We start from the raw sequence: 19,309 nt of genomic DNA, 5'->3' as shown, positions 1-19,309 counted from the left end.
TACATATGTCAAGCATACTAAAAATAATCTTCTGCAGATTTTGATGAGCAATGCTTTAAACAAGCTAGGAAGAAATACGCTCTTTTTGACAAGCCACATTCAGATGCAGAAACACTATAATCAGTACCACTGTTTTCTATGTCTCTCCACATAAATATGGACACATTATCATTAAGATGACCTTACTAATTAGGCACATATAAATTAGCATATAAATAGATTTGAGTTGCTTTGCATTGGGATAAGACATGCATTCATTATTTAATGCTCATTTTGTGGCCACACACACACACACACACACGACAAAAACTCCTAACTTCAAGAGCTAAAGAGTACTCAATATTATTTTCCATTAAGCTAAGAGAATTATGATTACTTAAAGTATTTATTAGAAATTATATTCCTCTAGGGGCACCTGGGTGGCTCAGTCAATTAAGTGTCCAATTCTCGGTTTCATCTCAGGTCATGATCTCATAGTTTGTGAGTTCGAGCCCTGCATCGGGCACTGTGTTGACAATGCGGAGCCTGCTTGGGATTCTCTCTCTGTCCCTCTCTCTTGGCCCCTCCCTTGGTCTCTCTCTTTCTCTCTCTCAAAAATAAATAAATAAAAACTTTTTAAAAATTAAAAAAAGAAATTATATTCCTCTAAACCAAATACACCTGTAACACCATTAAACCACTCACTGAGTTTATTTTCTAGCTATGGGTGGTTATTATAAGGATGCGTTGTTCACTTGCTAAGAAAACCAGTTTCTCATGTTCCCTCATGTGAAATTACTTTTTTTTTAATTGTCACCATTTGAAGAAGGAATCAACACAAAAGGTAAGAAAATCTGTACACAGAAAAAGATACACTTGTGGAATGGGAAAAACAAAAAAGATCTGAGGAAAGAATCCTGGAGGTTTGTAATGGACAGAAGACTCACCAAAATGTCATTTTTCCTTCACTAAGACTTGTTGGGAAAATGAGAGATTTTTAACTTATATTTCATTCCACTAAAATTAAAATTAGATTGAAAAGCCACATGACTGTACTTCATTTCCATAAGCATATTCAGTAACTGAACAAAACAGAAATGAGAAGGGAAGAGGGTAAAGAAGAGCAGAAAAGTCCAGGGTAAGAACACCTGTGACTAGGATTTCTCAACTCAACACAAGGCAAATAATAGGTGAAAAACAGTGAAAAGTCCGTCCTTCTGAAATCCCTGCTCTTTCTGCTAAAACTTCAATTTGTGCATGAAATTATTTTCATCAAAATTGGGGTGCCTGGGTGGCTTAGTCAGTTAAGTGTCTGACTCTTGATTTCTACTCAGGTCATGATCTCACAGTTCATGAGTTCAAAGCCCCACATCAGGCTCTGCACTCTGGGATTCTCTCTCTCTCTCTCTCTCTCTCTCTCTCTCTCTTTCTCTCTCTCTGCCCCTTCCCCACTCTATCTGGGGTGCTCTCGCTCTCTCTCTCAAAAATAAACATTTAAAAATAAATAAATAAATAAATACTTTTCATCAAAGTAAAAACTTCCAATGAGGGGTGCCTGGGTGGCTCGGTCAGTTAAGCGTCTGACTTCGGCTCAGGTCATGATCTTGCGGTCCGTGAGTTCGAGCCCCGTGTCGGGCTCTGTGCTGACAGCTCAGAGCCTGGAGCCTGTTTCAGATTCTGTGTCTCCCTCTCTCTCTGCCCCTCCCCTGTTCATGCTCTGTCTCTCTCTGTCTCAAAAATAAATAAACATTAAAAAAAAATTAAAAAAAAAAAAAAAAAAAAAAAAAAAAAACTTCCAATGAGAAAATATGGGGCTTTTTGAGGTGCTATTTTAGCCAATTAATTTCTTCTTTCTTCTGGTCATTCACACTAGGAACGTCCATCTGTTACCTGGCCACCAAACTAGGTCAGGTCTCCATAGTTCACGCCTTGGACAAGACCTTGCTGTAATGCATTTGTCTTTGCAGAATAATGAAGTCCTCCTCAGCCCTGAAGGAAATTTCTCTAGCTCCAGCCAATCAGGCAACCACAGTAATCAATATACTCCTCCTGGTGAACTAAGCATTATACTGGCAGTCAGTTTCCTGACACTTACGTTGGATTCTACACAGTTCCAGAAACGTGTGCTGATGATTAACAAACAGTTGACAAAGAAAGGTCAAGAATTTATCCTAGAAGAAAAACTCAGTCCTTACCATCATCCACAATGTCTTGGGCTGCCACGGAGTTTGTATACACCACCAAGTCAGAGAGCTCTCGGCAGAGCTTCATGGTTTTCCTTCGGCGACCCAACCTGTGAAATACACACCCAAGACTAAATGTCATTGTAGAGCTGGAAGACGTTCGGGCTTTTGGTTACTCAACCTTCCCTACCAGCTCCTAATGGAGCCAGGATTAGGACCCAAGTTTGATTCCTGGTTCAGCTCTCTTTCCATCACCACACCCTAACTCATGTGGTTTTATTCAATGCTCATCTGAGAATCACAAATTATGTATTTGTGAGTTCTGTCGTGAAGGGCTTGATTGCCATTGTTACCCAGCTAGTGAGGAACACCAGAGTTCACTGGACATCTCCTCCACTTTGGCAGGAGAACCTGGACTTCTATTTGAGAACAGTCACAGCAGAGGTCTCCTGGAAGGTGATCCCATCACTCTTATATCCTTTACTGTAGATATGTGTTCAATTTTCTGTACCCTAAGGGTAGGAACCACACACATTCTCTCTGCCCTCACTAGTTACTCTTTTATGTATGAACATTCCATCAAAGTGAAGCTAAATATAAAATTTAACTGAGCACTAAATGTCATCCATTCCTACATGCTCTTAATTTCATTTAATTTCAGTCTTTCAATAAAGACACAGGGGTGTGTGTGTGCATTTATCTATGATAAAATTTACATTCCTCTGTGACTCTACTGTATACACAAACTGCCAGAAAATCATCTTACTCATCTGAAATTCTATTGGCAATAATAAAAAAAAGTAGCTAATATTTTTGAGTGCTTAGTTCACTGGAATAGGGATTATTGGGCTAAGTAGTTTACTTCCTTTAATCTTTACAATGAGCCTAAGAAATAGATACATATGAGAAGCCTAACTTGCCCCATGTTAATGCTGAAGGAGCAAGAGTTTCAAGTCTGGCTGATCTCAGATGCCTGGCTCTTAACATGTGCTCATGATCCATCTTCTCCTTTAGTCACCTAGGAAAGCCCCCTGTACTAGCTCATGTGGCCCCTCTCTCTTCTCTATAGCTACTGCTTGGGAAGAGTGTCAGGCACAGTGTAAGTCCCTTACATGTCTTATTATCTCATACCCAGTTGATCTTCACATGTCCTGCTGCACTGAGCACTTGACCATGTGACTTGATTCTCTAGATACATACAACGAAGCCAAGCTGATGGGGGTGGAGAGGCTCTAGGAGTCTGAGCAAAAAACGTGGACATTCTTACCTGTACAGCTGGCCAGTTTCCTTGCCAGAATTCTGCTGTGTGTCTTCCTCATCATCAGTACTATAAGACTTAGACCGTGATTTTGTGGTTTTCTGCCGGAAAAATCACAGTAAACTTAACAACAAACTCACTGCATCAGGTACATCTACAACGTATGGAGAATGGACTGGGCATTATAATATATACAAAAAGGACAATTACCTGGAAGAAAACAAATTAACCAAATATTGCACCTTGCCTTACTATCAATAACAAACATGCCTATGGTCATAATCATATTAGAATATTAAGGCAAAACTGAGGGTTTCATGCTTTAAGACTGACTTCTAAGCCACATAAGCTGTAGATTTTAGAAAGACTTTATTAGTCATGCATTGAAGGTCTCCATGAATGGAAGGGTCAGAGTTGTCACATCTATTTAAATGACTGCAAGGGGATAAAATATTCTCTTATTTAGGAAACTTACTACTCCTGCTGACTCAAAAAAGGCAAATTTGATTAAAAAAAAGACAGTAGTAGTTTTTTTTTCACGAATAACTTTTTCCTGCTTTTGATCAGCATGCATTCAAATAACTGCCTAAATCAAACTGCACTTTTGTGGTCCATTTTAATTTCTAGCAAAAGGATGAAAATTATTACCCACAGGATTTAGGCTGAAAGGCTGTAGGACTAAAGGCTGTCAGAAAAAAAGCCTTTTTGGAATGATGCAGTTTCATCCCAACACATTAGCGATAACCCCAATATTTATCAATACGTAACAGAAAAACAAAAGATGGGGAGGGAGCCTCTAATTGCAGAAAACCTTGCCACCAAAACTACGCCTTCCACAAACAAAAGTAAGACCTTTAGATGAGTTCCCTGGATATCTGAGGACTGCAGCTTAGGAAGGAAAAGGGAGCCCACCCCCGCGTTACCATGGGGCCATATCACTCTCCAGATTTTCTCTTTCTCAACAAATAAAACCCCAAGCTGGCACAAACACACTCAGGTCTATTGCACTGATAACAAGGCGCCAATTTAATCTGGATTTTTCTCAGGTGTTACTGATGTTTTGAGAACCTCAGGGAGCACAGTGTGGGAACCCTAGCACATGATGATTTCATGTTCCAGCTTGGCCTATCACCAAGCTGGCTAACCTCTCCAGCTTCCTATTGTGTTTTTTAAAAGGACAGAACAGTAACAACAATTTTAAAGGATTATTGTGATGATTGAATGAGATAGGTGGAAAGTCACTGTGTCAGCTACATAATGTTAGCTTTCAATATAAATAATAAAATCCTGTTTATTAAGATAAGCTGTATGTAGTCTTATGAACATTCATTCATATGATTTGAGATATAATAAATTTTAATTCTATAGCAGCTAAAATATTCCATGAAAGATTTACTTTGGAAAATAATTTTAATTCAAATGAGTAGTTGTAATCAGAAATGAAATTTTCTCCAATTCTACAGATCGTCAGTAACTTGAGGTATTATAATAATAATAGATCTGTCTTTTTAAAGTTCATTTTTAAAAGAATTTTTTAAGATTTATTTATTTTTTGAGAGATGGAGACAGAGTGTGAACAGGGGAGGGACAGAGAGAGAGAGGGAGTCATAGAATCCGAAACATGTTCCAGGCTCTGAGCTGTCAGCACAGAGCCTGACACAGGGCTCAAACCCACGAACTGCGAGATCACGACCTGAGCGGAAGTCGGATGCTTAACGGACTGAGACACCCAGGCTCCCCAAAGTTCATTTTTAAATATAAAATGTAAAATGTAGAAATAAGTAATGAATCACCAATGGCCTAGTACTTGGAAAAATGAGGATATGTTTTCTTTCTATATAGATGTGACATCTTATTAAAGTTAACGTACTACATAATCAGTTTTTGACCTTACTCCTTTATTCAATGTTTTGCATGCTGAGCTCTTTAGAGTGATCATCTTTCAATGGCTGTATAATTATTCATTCTGTGAATGAATCATGGACTGAATAAGTCTTTATGGATGAACATTTTGGTTGTTTTTAATTTTTTATTATAATGACTACCTTGTCCCACCTTTTAATAAATTATCCTATTGATGGAGCAGGAAACTCCAGATACAACACTACTTAAAGTACAGGAAATAGCCTTACAGAAACCTCATGCATAAAGTTTACCATTCAATAATTGATTTCTTGTATAACACATTTTACCTTTTTATTGAAGTATAGTACACATTTAAAAAAATACAATCTTAAGTACACAGCATGATGACTTTCCACAAAGTGCTATCATCCAAATGAGGATTAGCTGTCCAAAAGCCTTCTGACTCTCCCGTTCAGTCATTACCTTCTCCCTAAAGGTAACTACTATCCTGACTTTGACCTCATTGATCTTTTTTGCCTGTTTTTTTTTTTAACATTTATTTATTTTTGAGACAGAAAGAGACAGAGCATGAACGGGGGAGGGTCAGAGAGAGGGAGACACAGAATCTGAAACAGGCTCCAGGCTCTGAGCTGTCAGCACAGAGCCGACGCGGGGCTCGAACTCACAGACTGCGAGATCATGACCTGAGCCGAAGTCGGATGCTTAACCGACTGAGCCACCCAGGCGCCCCTTTTTTGCCTGTTTTTAAATTTCATATAAATGGTATCAAACTGTATGTACTACATTGGGTCTGGCTTCTTTTGTTCAATGTCATGTTTATAAAGATTTTATTGCAAAAAGTTGTAATTGTGTCGTTTTCATTGCTGAAAAATATTCCCTTATGTGAATATATCACAATTTTTATACATTCTGTTGTTGACAAACATTTGAACTGTTTCCTGTTTATTCTATTACAAATAATGTCACTATAAATATTAGGTATATGTCATGAGGCTGAAACACAACAATGGAACTGATAAGACATGGTGCACAATACAGCGTTAGTAGATACTGTGAAACAGTGTGAGGTAGTTGCACAAATGCACACTCCCATTGGCAGTGTATAAAGTTCAAGTTGCTCAGCATCTCCACTAACCGTTAGTGCTGTCAATCATTTTATGTCTGCTATTGTGATGGATATGTAGGAAATCTCATCACCATTTTAATTTGCATTTCCTAGAGGATTGATAAGGGTGACCACCTTTTCCATATTAGCCATTTGGAAATCTTCTTTTGTGAAAGCCCACTCAAGTCTTTTGCCCACTTAAAAAACAAAACAAAACAAAATAAAACAAAACTCTGGGATCTTTTTATTGATTTATAAGAATTCTTTATATATTCAAGATACAAGTCCTTTGTTGGATATATATATTGAAAATACTCTTACCAGTATGCTCTTCGCTTTTTGATACTTTTAGTGAACAGAAGCTCTTAAATTTTAAAGTGGCTTATTAATCTTTTTCTTTTCTGGAGTCCTATTTAAGAAATCTTCAGTTATTCCAAAGTCGCGATGATACTGTCCTGTTACTCTCTAGTTTCTTGAAATTAACTGAATTATGCACATTTGTCGCTCTTAATTCATACCTTATGTTTTCCAAAGTTGGTCATGAGGGATCGTCCATGTGATTTCTTTCCATTTTCCTTCACGTCTGGATGCTGAGTAAATAAAACATAATATAACTATTTCTCTTCCTCCCTCTTTTTTTTCCTTAGTTCTGGTGGAATGGCGGGGGAACCCTCTCTGCCTTAGGGAGAGCAAACAGGTCTTGTTCATTTGTTGCTGTTCCACACCTTCACTACTGCAAAGGTTGTGGGATCTGCCTCAAGAGAGGGAGACACTGGCATGGAGAGGTCTGGGCACCAACCAGGAGACAGTAACTGCCAACAACTTCCTCAAACTGGTGTCGAAGGCCTCTCAGTAACGCCCAGCTGTGCAGGTCCCTCCAGAGCCTGTTCGCAAGGCTCTCTACAGCACAAGGTATATTCTTTTGAAATACCCTGAGTGGGGATAAATCATCTTCAGTTAAAAGGTAGATTTAATTTTGAAAAATGGCCAAGTCGTTAAGAGCTAAATTCTGTTGAATGAGAAAAAATAATAATCACACTGATTGAATACTGCTATTTGGGATTTTAAAACACTAAAAATAAATAAAATCCAAGCACATCTATTAGATAATAAGATTGGTTTTGTTTGTTTAAGTAAACCACAGCAGAGCTTATCTGTTCACTGAAATTAATTCCCTCTGTGGTGAGCATTTGGAAGAGGTATTGTAGCCTCATGTGGGTTAATTTTCCAGGCTAGAGATCTCCTTGCTCAAGCCTCATTAGAGGAAAGAAAGGACACCCTGGGAAAAGGGTTTAGACTCTTTTTCAATCTTCATCCCTAAAAATATGTATTAGCTGGTTCACAGCTAATGACATGATATAAGGACAGATAGGCAGGCCCCATCCTCCTAGGGCTCTGGCTAAACAGAGAAGAAACAGAGATAACCACATAAATGGAGTAAATGTGGGTGAGCAAAACTACTTAAAATCAAAAGGCCAGGGAGGCACTGACATATATCCATAGAGACTAGTCAAAGATGTAATTTGGGGTGGGGAGGAGAAAAGATTAAGACTTGGTTGGGGAAAGAGACAGTTCAGAAAATGCTAGAGCGGTGGGATAGGGGGATTACAGGGTAATTTCATTTGACTGGTTAATGTATACTGACTGCCTTTCAAGATCTACTGAAGCTGATCATTAAATGTTCAAAAACCCTGGAGTTAAGAAGGTAGCCAGAGAAGGTCATTAAAAGTAACACCTCTTTCCAAGTTAGGAGACCCAGTTCTGACACTAAGTAGATAAATGTCCTCTGGCAAGACCTTTCTCTTGACCTCAGTTTTCTTACCTGTGAAATGGGAAAAGAATGGATCGACTAATTTCAGAGCTCCTCTCTGCTTCTAATAGCCCATCTACTGGTCATGGGACCATGCCATTTATTGTCCAAAACAGAACCCTTTTAAGAGTGAAATGAGGCACTTTTAACAATTACGCTGGGACAACAGGTATGAAGCAGGGCTGTCCCATACGAGTTGAGGTATATGGTCACCCTATTTGGTAGGCACCTATCTCCAAGGATTATGCTAAGTGCATTCCATATACTCTTATTTAGTATATACAACCACCCTCAGAGATAAGTACGGTTAAAATCCCATTTTACAAATAAGAAGTACAGTGAAGTTGGATAATATGACCAAAGTTACAAAGCTAGTAGCTGATAAAACAGGGGTTCTGTGTAGCTCTAAATCTTCTCTCTGGCTTGTCCCCACCAACTTCTCCCATTGCACACCACCTCTTTACATAGAAGGGTTATACACACAAATATCTATCTCCAACTTGACCTCCCCCTGAGCATCAGTGCCACATTTCTTAATGAATCCATGGATCAGACATTGTGCTAGGAACTTGGCATGTATATGAAGATGACAGCAAGGAAAACAGATGCAGACTCTGTCCTCACTGGGCTTGCAATCTAATGGTGGAGACAAGCGAACAACACTGTGTGATAAGTAATAAGACTTATAATGGGGGAAAGTGCAGGGCATGGCAAGATGGCAGGGAAAGGTCATCTACCCAGACTTGAGGATCAAGGAGGACTTCCATGGGGACAGGAGGCAAAAGCTGAAGCTGGAAGAGGGCAGACATTTTCTTTTTTATTAAAAGTCTTTTTTTTTAAGTTTATTTATATTGAGAGAGAAGAGTGAGAGTGTGGTTGGGGCAGAGAGAGAGAGAGACAGAGAGAGACAGAGAGAGAGAGAATCCCAAACAGTCTCTGCACTATCAGCATAGAACCTAAACAGGTGGCTAGAACTCATGAACCATGAGATCATGACCTCATAATGGAATCAAGAGCCAACCAGGTGCCCCAAGAGGTAGACATTTTCTAAGTGAGATGAGAAGGAAGAAGTGTGTGGTGGCCAAGGGAAGAGCAAACACAAAGGCCAAGTGCTAAGAATGTGGTACTTTCCAGGAGACAAAGGAAGTAGGGTGTGTGTGTACTTGTACATATGTGTACAGATGGACAAGTCAGAGCTGGGGCCAGAGCATGGAGAAAGGATCTTATGGGCTACATCCTGGAGTGTGAACATTATCTTCCAAACTTTCAAACTTCCAAACTTATCAGTGAATGGTTTAAAACATGAGGATGGCATTCTCAGATACACATTTCTGAAATATCACTATGGTAGTGGCATACATGAGAAATTGGGGTGGGTGGGATGGCAAAAGAGTGGGAAAAGTCCATTTAGGGGAAAACTACGGCCATCCAGATAGTTGCCACTGGTATGTAGAGAAGGGAGTAGATTTCAAGGACTCCAAAGAAGGCAGGCATCTTTCTTGGTCTACTAAATTCTTCCAGGCTGAAGGAGGAGCACTTCATTCTTATTTTACTGAAGTAAAAATAAAATAAGCTCTTCCGGGCTAAGACAGCACAGGAGAACACAGTGGTGCACTGCTGAATGACAGCCCAGCAAGAAGGACGCCGGGGTGACATGCTGCCCTGAACCACACAGCATATCCTCAGGCTTGGATCTCAACATGCACGTGTATTCAACACAGATGTACTTCCCTCAACAGTAACTTGCCTTTGCTTGTCTACTGAACCAAAACCATGTTTTAAAAATGAACGGCAGTGTTAAAAACCTCAACACTTTGCAGCCCACTTTATTGAAGGCACAGGCTCCACTTTCTCAGTCTACTGCATCCTTGTAGTCACCCAGATTTAATGGAAAGTAAAGAATAAGCAAGAGGGGAATGAGTTTTGCTCCACCACATCTTGGAACTTTGAGATCTCTTACTATCTTACCTGATAGGAAAGTTACCATTGGAATTTCTTTCATGAATAGCAAAAGAAAGATGGGTTTAATATGTTTTATCCAAAATCTCTAAGACCTGCTGTGGCCTGTCCAATTGGAATGATCTAGGATGGAACAAAAAGTTTTCCAAAAGCATCAGGGGGAGCGATTAGCCCAGATTAGCTAATGAGAATTCAGTAAGAACAAGAAGCAGAATCAAACTGAGCTAACCAAATAAGCTACCAATTTTATAGACATTTGTGTGGCTAAAACTAAGTGGCAGGAAGGAGAGGGTGAGGGGGAGAACCTTACTGCTATTTATAGAAGTTTCTAAGAAAATTCAAAATTGTATGATCAACGGTAATGGCAGTAATGCTGTAATTTACATTTTGGTTGCCTCCCCACTATTCCATTCTGCCCCTCTAACGTGCAGCTGCAGAGGGGCTGACTTTGGCACCACTTCCAGGAGTAAGTTGTCTTATGGCATTAACAAGACAAGGCCTTGGCAAGTTATTGTTCCAGGAGGGAACAATAGGTTAGGGGTGGGCACATGAGCTAAGCTGCCCAACTAGAGCTCAGCACAAACTCTAGACAGTAACCACGACACTAGGTTGTCACTTAGATTCAAGGGTGGTCACCCCATATGGTCCTCCCACTACCTGAGGATTCCTGAGTCCTGAGAGACAGGAGGTCCAAGCGGGGAAGTCTGTTACTGGCTGAGCCAGTGAGTTCATGGATCTCTAGGCCAGAATAAGTGCCCTGAATGCCCTGCAAGGATAATAGCAATAAACCCACCCTCCTTCTTTCCTGCCCATTTCTGATATTTCTACTAGAAGGTAGAGTTAAAATCGCAGCCAGAGCCCAAATCATTCATTCATTCAACAACTTAATATGAAAGTCGCACTAAGTCCCAGGCACTATAATAAGCCAGAAAAATCATGGTTATTAGGACTGACATAGTTCTTGTTTTCATGGAATCTATAATCTAGTTGAGAAGACAGATATTAAACAAATAATTGCAAAGGTGTAAAAAAAAAAAAAAACAACCTTCATAAAAGAGAAGATATAATGGGAAGCTACCCTGGACAATATAAGGGGGATAACTAACCTAATCCCAGGTCAAGGCAGGACTCATTTAGGGCATCACACTGAAGCTGGAATTTAAAAGACTAAGAAGAAGTTAGTAAGAGCAGATGTAGGAATGGAGTGTTCTGGGCAGAGGGAACAGAATGTGAGGAAGACCATGGCATACAGACAGTTGTGTTTAGTGGGACAATGGTGGGAAGCAGTGTGACAGGGAAAATGAGAAGACTTGAGAGGTAGACAAGGATGAAATGACACCTTGAAAGCCTGGTTAAAGAGTCTGTAATTCATCCAAATCCTAATGGGAAACCACTGAAGAATTGTGAATAGTAGAGTGACATGATCAGATTTACCTTTTTAAAACATCATGCTAATTTCAGAGTGGAGATTAGACTGAAGGAGGGCAAGAAAGGTCTAGGTGACAGTTGACATTGGCCTAGAACAGGACCCAGCCATGGACAAGGGAAGTAGACAGACGGAAGACACACTCAAGGAGGTGCAATCAATGCAGCACAGCGGATGACTGGCTGGAGAGGTGGGAGGGTGATGCACGTGGTGGGCTCGAGCTCCTCCCACACCTGAGCAGGCAGGGCAAGATGGGTCCAGGGCCACTGCACTTTGTCCTGAGGATCCCAGGGAAGCAGTATTTGAGTTATTTCCACCCCTGCCCATCCACTTTTAACAATTTCTCCCATCATTTTGCAATAGGAGATTTTCATTTCTCAAGTAAGATGAGGATAGAAATGCAAGAAACTGGAGAAGCAGTTCACAAATGACAAATGATTAGAAACAGAGTATGAGGTCCATTCTTTTTCCTGTTGAAGGACAAGTCCAAGGGAGAATTGTATACCTGTTTCAGATGTGCATTTAAGCCTTCGTGTGTGGCCTTCAGTAGTGCCCTCACTGTGAAACTATCAGGATCTTCTTTGTCTCGAATCTGAGATTCTTTTAACAATGACTCCAGTTTTTTCCTTATGAAAGATTCCACCTGATGCTCAGTGGTCCCATTATTCTGCAAAGAATTAAGCAATGTAAATTATTTCCCTGAAGAAACACAGAATCAGTTAGAACACACCCTTCATTCAAGCCACCACTGCTTTTATAATTTGATTATCTTTCAATTACCAGTAAGAAGTTAAGCACGTTATACGATTTTGGTCCTTCCCTCCCCACCACACACACTGATCCACCAAAATAATGATTACTATGATTGTATTCAACCCTCAAGAACCTTATAAGGTCTTATTTTATTTTCAGAGATGCAGAATCTGATGTTTAGAGAAATTAAATTGCTCAAGCTTACAAAGCTAGCAAGTAGCTGAGGCAGAATTCAAACTTAGGTTTCCTAAATGCTTCCCACCATGCTACACTGCATCCTCATGCCTGCTCTCTCTCTTTCCTTTTCTTTCTTTTTCTTTCCTTCCTCCCTTCTTTGTCCCCCCCTCCCTCCCTTCCCCTTTTTCTCCCAGAAAGTTAGGGGAGGAGAGGGGAGAGAGAGAGACAGAGACAGAGAGAATCTCAAGCAGGCTCCACACTCAACGTGGAGCCCAATGTGGGGCTCAATCTCACGACCCTGGGATCATGATGACCTGAGTCAAAATCAAGAATCAGACACTAAACAACTGAGCCACCCAGGCACCGCTACATTGCACTTTTTTTTTTTTTTTAATGTTTATTTTTGAGAGAGAGAGAGAGCAGGCATGAGCGAGGGAGGGGCAGAGAGAGAAGGGGACAGAGGATCCGAAGCAGGCTCTGTCTTGTGCCACAGACAGCTCAAACTCACAAACTGTGAGATCATGATCTGAGCTGAAGTCGGACGCTTAACCAACTGAGCCACTCAGACACCCCTACATAGAGAGGAAGCAAAGGAGAGTTTTTGAAAACTAAGTTTTCTATATCTACATAGGTAAATTTGAGCAAAAAAATATGCTATTTTTTTCTTAAAATTTTTAATGTTTATTTATTTTTGAGAGAGAGAGTGTGTGTGTGTGAGCACAAGAGGGGCAGAGAGAGAGAGGGAGACAGAATCCAAAGCAGGCTCCAGGCTCTGAGCTGTCAGCACAGAGCCTGACGTGGGGCTCGAACTCATAAACTGTGAGATCATGACCTGAGCCAAAGTTGGACACTTAACCAACTGAGCCACCCAGGCACCCAAAATATGCTATTTTTTAAAAATCACTTTGCTTCACTGAGGGGAAAATAAAGCTATGGAAATCTTTGGAATTGAGAATTATTCTGAATAAAAATTTCTTTGGTATCTCTGATCCCAATATGTAACTAAAGAGAACTCACTTACTGACCTGTGCTATGATTCATCATTATAATTACATTAAGATCACAAATATTTTGGATAATAAAGCTATGCTCACATCCAGATGACAACTTAGGCAATTTTCAGGTGAACAAGGGACACAGATTTCCTTGAAGTCTTGCTTAGCATGGCTTTTTGGGCACCTTGCTCTGCCTGACACCAGTAGCCCTGGGCTCCTCAGCTCCTTTCCCCTCTCCCTAGACCCAGTAATTGTGCTTAATTCTTCAGACACCTGCTGGAGGCCAGCCAGCCACAGGGAAGGAGAGCGGTCCTCCTCCAGGAGAACAATGCCTCTATTCCTTACCAAAAGTTTAAGGCCTGTTTTCTACTTGCACATTTGTTACTAAGAGGTCATTATATTTAAACCCTGTAGAACCAGGCAGTTTTCTGGTAATGCCTTCCATTTTCACAAAATCTTATAAGAGAGAAGCAATATAAATGTCCTAAGGGAAATTTGGAAAAATAAACCTCCACCACGGTAGGTTGCTGACTTTCCCTGTATTAAAATCACATGCACAAATGTCTTTAGTATATCTAGTTAACAAGGCACTCTACTTCACTGGAGGCCCTCAGGTCCTGAAGGAGATGCAAAGATGGAAAAGAGCTGATCTGCATGCTGCCTGTGCCTGCAGAGATGCTACAGATGCCTATGAAAGCACAGACATCCAGTACAACAGCAGTTCCGAGAAGGAGCATGGCATCCCTGCCCGAGCGACCAACAAATCGTCCAAGAAGAGCTGGACATGTCTGGGCTCAGCAACAATGAGGAAGACAGGGGGGTTCCCGTCCTCCACAGTTCCGGCGAGGTTTCACCTTAGTAATGTGTGCTCTGTACACAGGAGCAGACTAGTTCTCCTCGAGCACGAGTTCACAGAAGAGGGTACTGGAGGATAAAGCTAGAAATGTATGTTAGGGCCAGATGGTAGAGGTACTTGGATGCAAGAGGTATGGAACTGCTCGGAGTCTCTGGGTAGGTACATATCTGAGTAATATTTTAGAAATAATACTAACCTGGCAGCATGGGCAGAAAGAGGACAGAGGCCTGCAGAGGAAAAGCCAGACACATTGGTTCCTACTCCCAGTACTAGGCGCCTAGGCTGGGGAGGGATTCAACAAAGATGAGGGTTTGAGAACAAAATTCATGTTGTGTAAAACAAACCCATTGAGCTGTTACATGCCAGGTGAGAAACATTACTAAGGCACAACCCCAATGTCTCAGAACCCTCGGTGTCATGGACAAGACAGACACATGAATGGATAACTACACAAGCAGGTGCAAATGGTAGAAGTCAGGAGTGTCAAAGGGCATACAGAGGAGGGACACCTCATCCAGTCCTGGGAGGGTGGGAAAGACTTCCAAGAGCAGAGGAAATTGTAGCCAACCCTTAGATGATGAGTATAGTAGTTTCCTGTGGCTGCTGTAACAAGTTACTACAAATCTGGTAACTTAAAACAACAGAAACTTTGGGGTGCCTGGGTGGCTAAGTCAGTTGAGCCAGCTGACTCTTGATTTCAGCTCAGGTCATGATCTCATGGTCGTGAGATCAACTCCCAGTGTCAGGCTCTGCACTGAGCATGGAGCCTGCTGGGGATTCATTCTCTCTCTCTCTCTCTCTCTCTCTTTCTTTCTTTCTTGTTTCTTTCTTTCTTTCTTTCTTTCTTTCTTTCTTTCTTTCTTTCTTTCTTTCTTTCTCCCTCTCTCTCTCTCTCCCCTCCTCCCTCTGCCCCTCTCCCCTGCTCATGCTCTAAAATTAAATAAAATTGAAAATTTAACAAAAAAAAACAGAAGTGTGAAATCAAGGTATCAGCAGAGCTAATCCTCCCTTGCTTCTTGCAACTTGCGGTGGCTCCTGGCATTCCTTGGCTTGTCAGCCTAACTCAAGCCAGGGCCTCTTTTCTTCACATAGCCTCCTTCTGTGTGTCCCCTGCTTCTGCTGTGTCTTCTCTTCTCATGAGGACACTCATCATTGGATTTTTAAGGCCCACTTGGTTAATCAGGATGACCTCATCTCTACAGCCCTAAGTTAATAACATCTACAAAGACTCTTTTCCAAATAAGGTCTTAGGTACCAGGGGGTTAAGACTTGAACAGGGTTTTTGGTGGCCACAAATCAACCTCCTACAATGAATAAGAATTGATGAATGTGACAGAGTAGAGTGACAGCATTCCAACATGGGTAAAGGTGCAGAGAAAACCAACAGTATCAATAAGAATAGTATCCATATGAACATGGAAAAAAGCACAAGGAAATATAGAAAAAGCAACTAAGACTATATATCATGCTAAAATTCACAAAGTACAGTCATATACTAATACTTTATCTGAGCTGCCCAGCACCCTTTAAGGTAGCACTAGGTTTAGCCAAATTTTATATTCATGATATAGAAGCAGAAAGATTCAAAACTTGTCCAAAAACACATGCCTAGGAAATGGCTGGATTGGGACTTGAACCTGAGACTTCCAATTCAAAATTCTGTGTCTATTTTACCATATAATGCTGCAGCCATCCCTCTCATACTGTTACAGAAAAAGATAAATTCTTGACTCTAATTAACCATGAGCAGGCTTATATTTTGACAACCATTATCCTTTTTTTATAAAGTTTTTTTTTTTTTTTTTTTTTTTTTTTGAGAGAGAGAGAACATATGTACAAGCAGGGGATGGGTAGACAGAGAGGGAGAGAGAAGATCCCAAGCAGGCTCCATGATATCAGCACAGAGCCCAGCTTGGGGCTCAATCCCACGAGCCATGAGATCATGACCTGAACCAAAATCAAGAGTCTGCCACTTAACCGACTAAGCCACCCAGATGACCCTTGACAGCCATTATTCTTATAGGACACCTGGGAACTATATCCCCACAATCCCTCTGTGGGAAATAGTAAGTTTTACTTATTAAGTTCTGAAGGAAAAGAATTCCAGGTCAACACATCGGATCAAGTGACCCAGAGCCTGGCAGGGAGCACATTTGTTGGGAGGACCAAAAGAGAAGGCATACACAGCATCCCCAGAGATCTCCTAGCATGCCCAGGTCATATAGAATACCCCAAATAAATATCAGTCTCCTTTTCCGGCTCAGGGCTGCAGAAGCCAGAGATAGTGAGGAGATGAACTGTGGCTGCTATGCCCAGATACTTTCACTGTCAGCAAAGCAAAGCTAAAAATACAAAGCCTGGCCAACCGGTGCTGGAAATAATGAAGGCTTAATACAAAGGCTCTAATTATTCACCTCACATCCTCCAAACACTGGGAGTTGCTGAAGGAATGATATTACTGCCTGTTGATCTTTCTCTTCTCTGTGATGTACCGCACAAGAAAATTAGTAGCCGTGGAGAACAAATAAACGTGTGGCTGAGGTTTCATTAATGTGTTATCATTTGGTCCTAGAACCCAGGAGCACTACTGAAAGAAAGCTGAGACAGACACTTAACCCCTCGACCTGTCAGCCACTGTGCAGTGGCAGCAGGGACCACAGCTGAAAGCCACATGCATCTCACTCTTTTGTTCCTTGAGCCAGTGGTACAAGAAGGATGCTGCAGTTGCCTGGGGGGGGGGGGGGGGGGGGGCGGGGTGTGGGTGGGGTGTTGGGGGGGGGGACAGGAAGCAACTCTTTAAGATGGTTGGGAGTAGTTTCCACCAGAGAAGAAATCCAGGTTCCTAATTCCTGTTTCTGAGAGGTAAATCAGACCTAGGAATATCTACCCAAAACAACACTTCCTTGTTTTTTCTCCAGTGTAAAATTGAAGGACTGGAAAAGTAGACCACCAGAACCACAGCTACTACCCCAGGCTGGGAAACAGCAGGAAAGGGGAGGAACTGGATTGGAGGGGCTGCCCCTTACAGAGGGACCCTCTCAAACAGTAGTGCTCTACTTCCGCTGCCCACCAGAACCCCCAGGGAGTGTTCCCAAATCCAAGACCCCACCCCAGACCAATTACATGGGAATCTCTGGGTTGGACCTGGGCACTGGGATTTTTGAAAGCTCCCCTGTCATTCCAATGTGCAGCCAAAGCTGAGGACCTTTACTTTAAAACAAAACACTGGACTATCTCACCATCCCAAAATGCTTCTTTCTCTGCATCCAGGCTAAAATCTGGAGACAGGAAGGATAATACGTCAGCCACCCTATGTGAGGGCCTTAGAGCTTTCCAAGCCTGGTATCTGAAGGTCTTGGGCTAAAGAACAGCTGCTTCTCAGCCATCCAAGTGTGTGCATTTACTACTATCCTCTATTGTCTCCTGCCTGCTCCTTTAGCTCTCTTAGAGGACCCTCTGTTCAAGGTCCAGCTCAGGACTCACATTAGCAATAATGGTGCTGCTACTGCTTTTCCTGTTACAAACAATATCTACTATTTATTGAGCACAAATCATGTTCCAGGAACTGTTCTGAGTCCTTTACAGGGTGTGCAGAAGTAGTTACGTGTTACTGTACAAGGGCTCGTTTAAAACTTGTTGGAAGGCTTCGTATTTATGGGATGAGCTTCATGTACAAGACAGCTAATATTTGTGCCTAAGAGGCTGGCTGAATATAGATTCACAGAACACAAGAAAAAAGATAGTGAATAACTCAGTATTAGAAGAAAAACACCATTGAAGTTGAAATATAGGGGTGGAAAGTCTTTAAGTCACATTGACATTAGAGGATCCCGTAAAAATGAATAATGGTTGAGTTGGCCTCACTGAATCAAATCTGTTAGATAACTGTACTGTGGTTGAAACTGTCCCCTGTGTGTTTTCAGCTGCGTGATTCTTGAGTCACTGAACACACTGGCTTTTCCATGGGGCTTACATATATTGGGCCAGATTTTGTCTGTGGCTGAAGCCACAAAATATATCAGGCAGAAACCGAAAGGATTCAATAAATTCAACAACTGAAAGATTGAATGAACGAGCAAAAAAATTTTGGTGTAGTTTGAATCCCCTAGTTAGAAGTAACCATAGACCAGGAGGAATAAGAAGACCTGTGTGAGGGTCCTGCCTCCCACTCTGCTTTTTACACCAGGTAACGTGCGGGAACCTCAAGTCCTGTTTCTGGCCTTTGCATTTGCTGTTCCCTCTGCCTGGAACATTCTTCTCCAGATATCAGCACAGCTAACTCTTCACTACTTTCAGGTGTTTGCTCATATGTTACCTCCTCTGTGAGATCATTCCTGGCCAACCTATCTAAAACTTCAATAGACTCTTTACATAGTACACATGCACATGTCCACACACACACACGCACACACGCCCACACACGTGCATGCCCACATATGTGCATGTGCACACACACACCCACAAACATATGCCCACATATGCACATGCACACACACACACATACACACTTTCTTCACGTTTTCCCTACCTTACTTTTTTCCCGTTAGTACTTATCACTGCCTAGTACCTTATACAGGTTACTTATTTGTTTTACCTCTTAGTTATCCTCCTCTTTCCCCATTAATGTGTAAACTTCATGAAGGCAAAGATTTTTGTGTGTTTTTTGTTCACTGATATGTGCCCAACACCTACAACATGATGGCTGCATTTCCAAAAAGAGATGCTCAATAAAAAATGTTGAACATGCCCATGAGTCTTGTATAAGTCTGGTGAGAGTCAGTGACCTGCTATTCATGAATGCTAAGTTAAAATTTTTATTTATTGCAATAATCCAGATATAATTTGTAAATCTGACCACATTCTGTTAACTTAAAACTGAGGTTAAGAACTTCCTCTAAGGTAATTATTGGTTTCACATAAGCTATTCACGGTACATCCTCTT

The 19,309-nt window shown here is 41.3% G+C and overlaps 1 protein-coding gene across 1 annotated transcript in view; it reads right to left on the bottom strand.

The window, feature by feature from the left end:
• The window catches only part of PLCH1 (phospholipase C eta 1), a 190,532-nt gene that overhangs the window by 18,147 nt on the left and 153,076 nt on the right, over nt 1–19,309 (bottom strand). The window contains exons 13-16 of the mRNA XM_042955821.1: nt 12,092–12,253; nt 6,910–6,981; nt 3,430–3,521; nt 2,175–2,272 (exon numbers count right to left, since the gene is read on the bottom strand). Coding sequence (XP_042811755.1) covers nt 2,175–2,272; nt 3,430–3,521; nt 6,910–6,981; nt 12,092–12,253 — 424 coding nt within the window. The remainder of the gene's footprint in view (nt 1–2,174; nt 2,273–3,429; nt 3,522–6,909; nt 6,982–12,091; nt 12,254–19,309) is intronic.

The sequence above is a fragment of the Panthera leo genome, chromosome C2 (genome assembly GCF_018350215.1).
Source record: "Panthera leo isolate Ple1 chromosome C2, P.leo_Ple1_pat1.1, whole genome shotgun sequence".
In the NCBI taxonomy this organism is placed as follows: domain Eukaryota; kingdom Metazoa; phylum Chordata; class Mammalia; order Carnivora; family Felidae; genus Panthera; species Panthera leo.
This window is presented reverse-complemented; position numbering and strand designations above follow the sequence as displayed.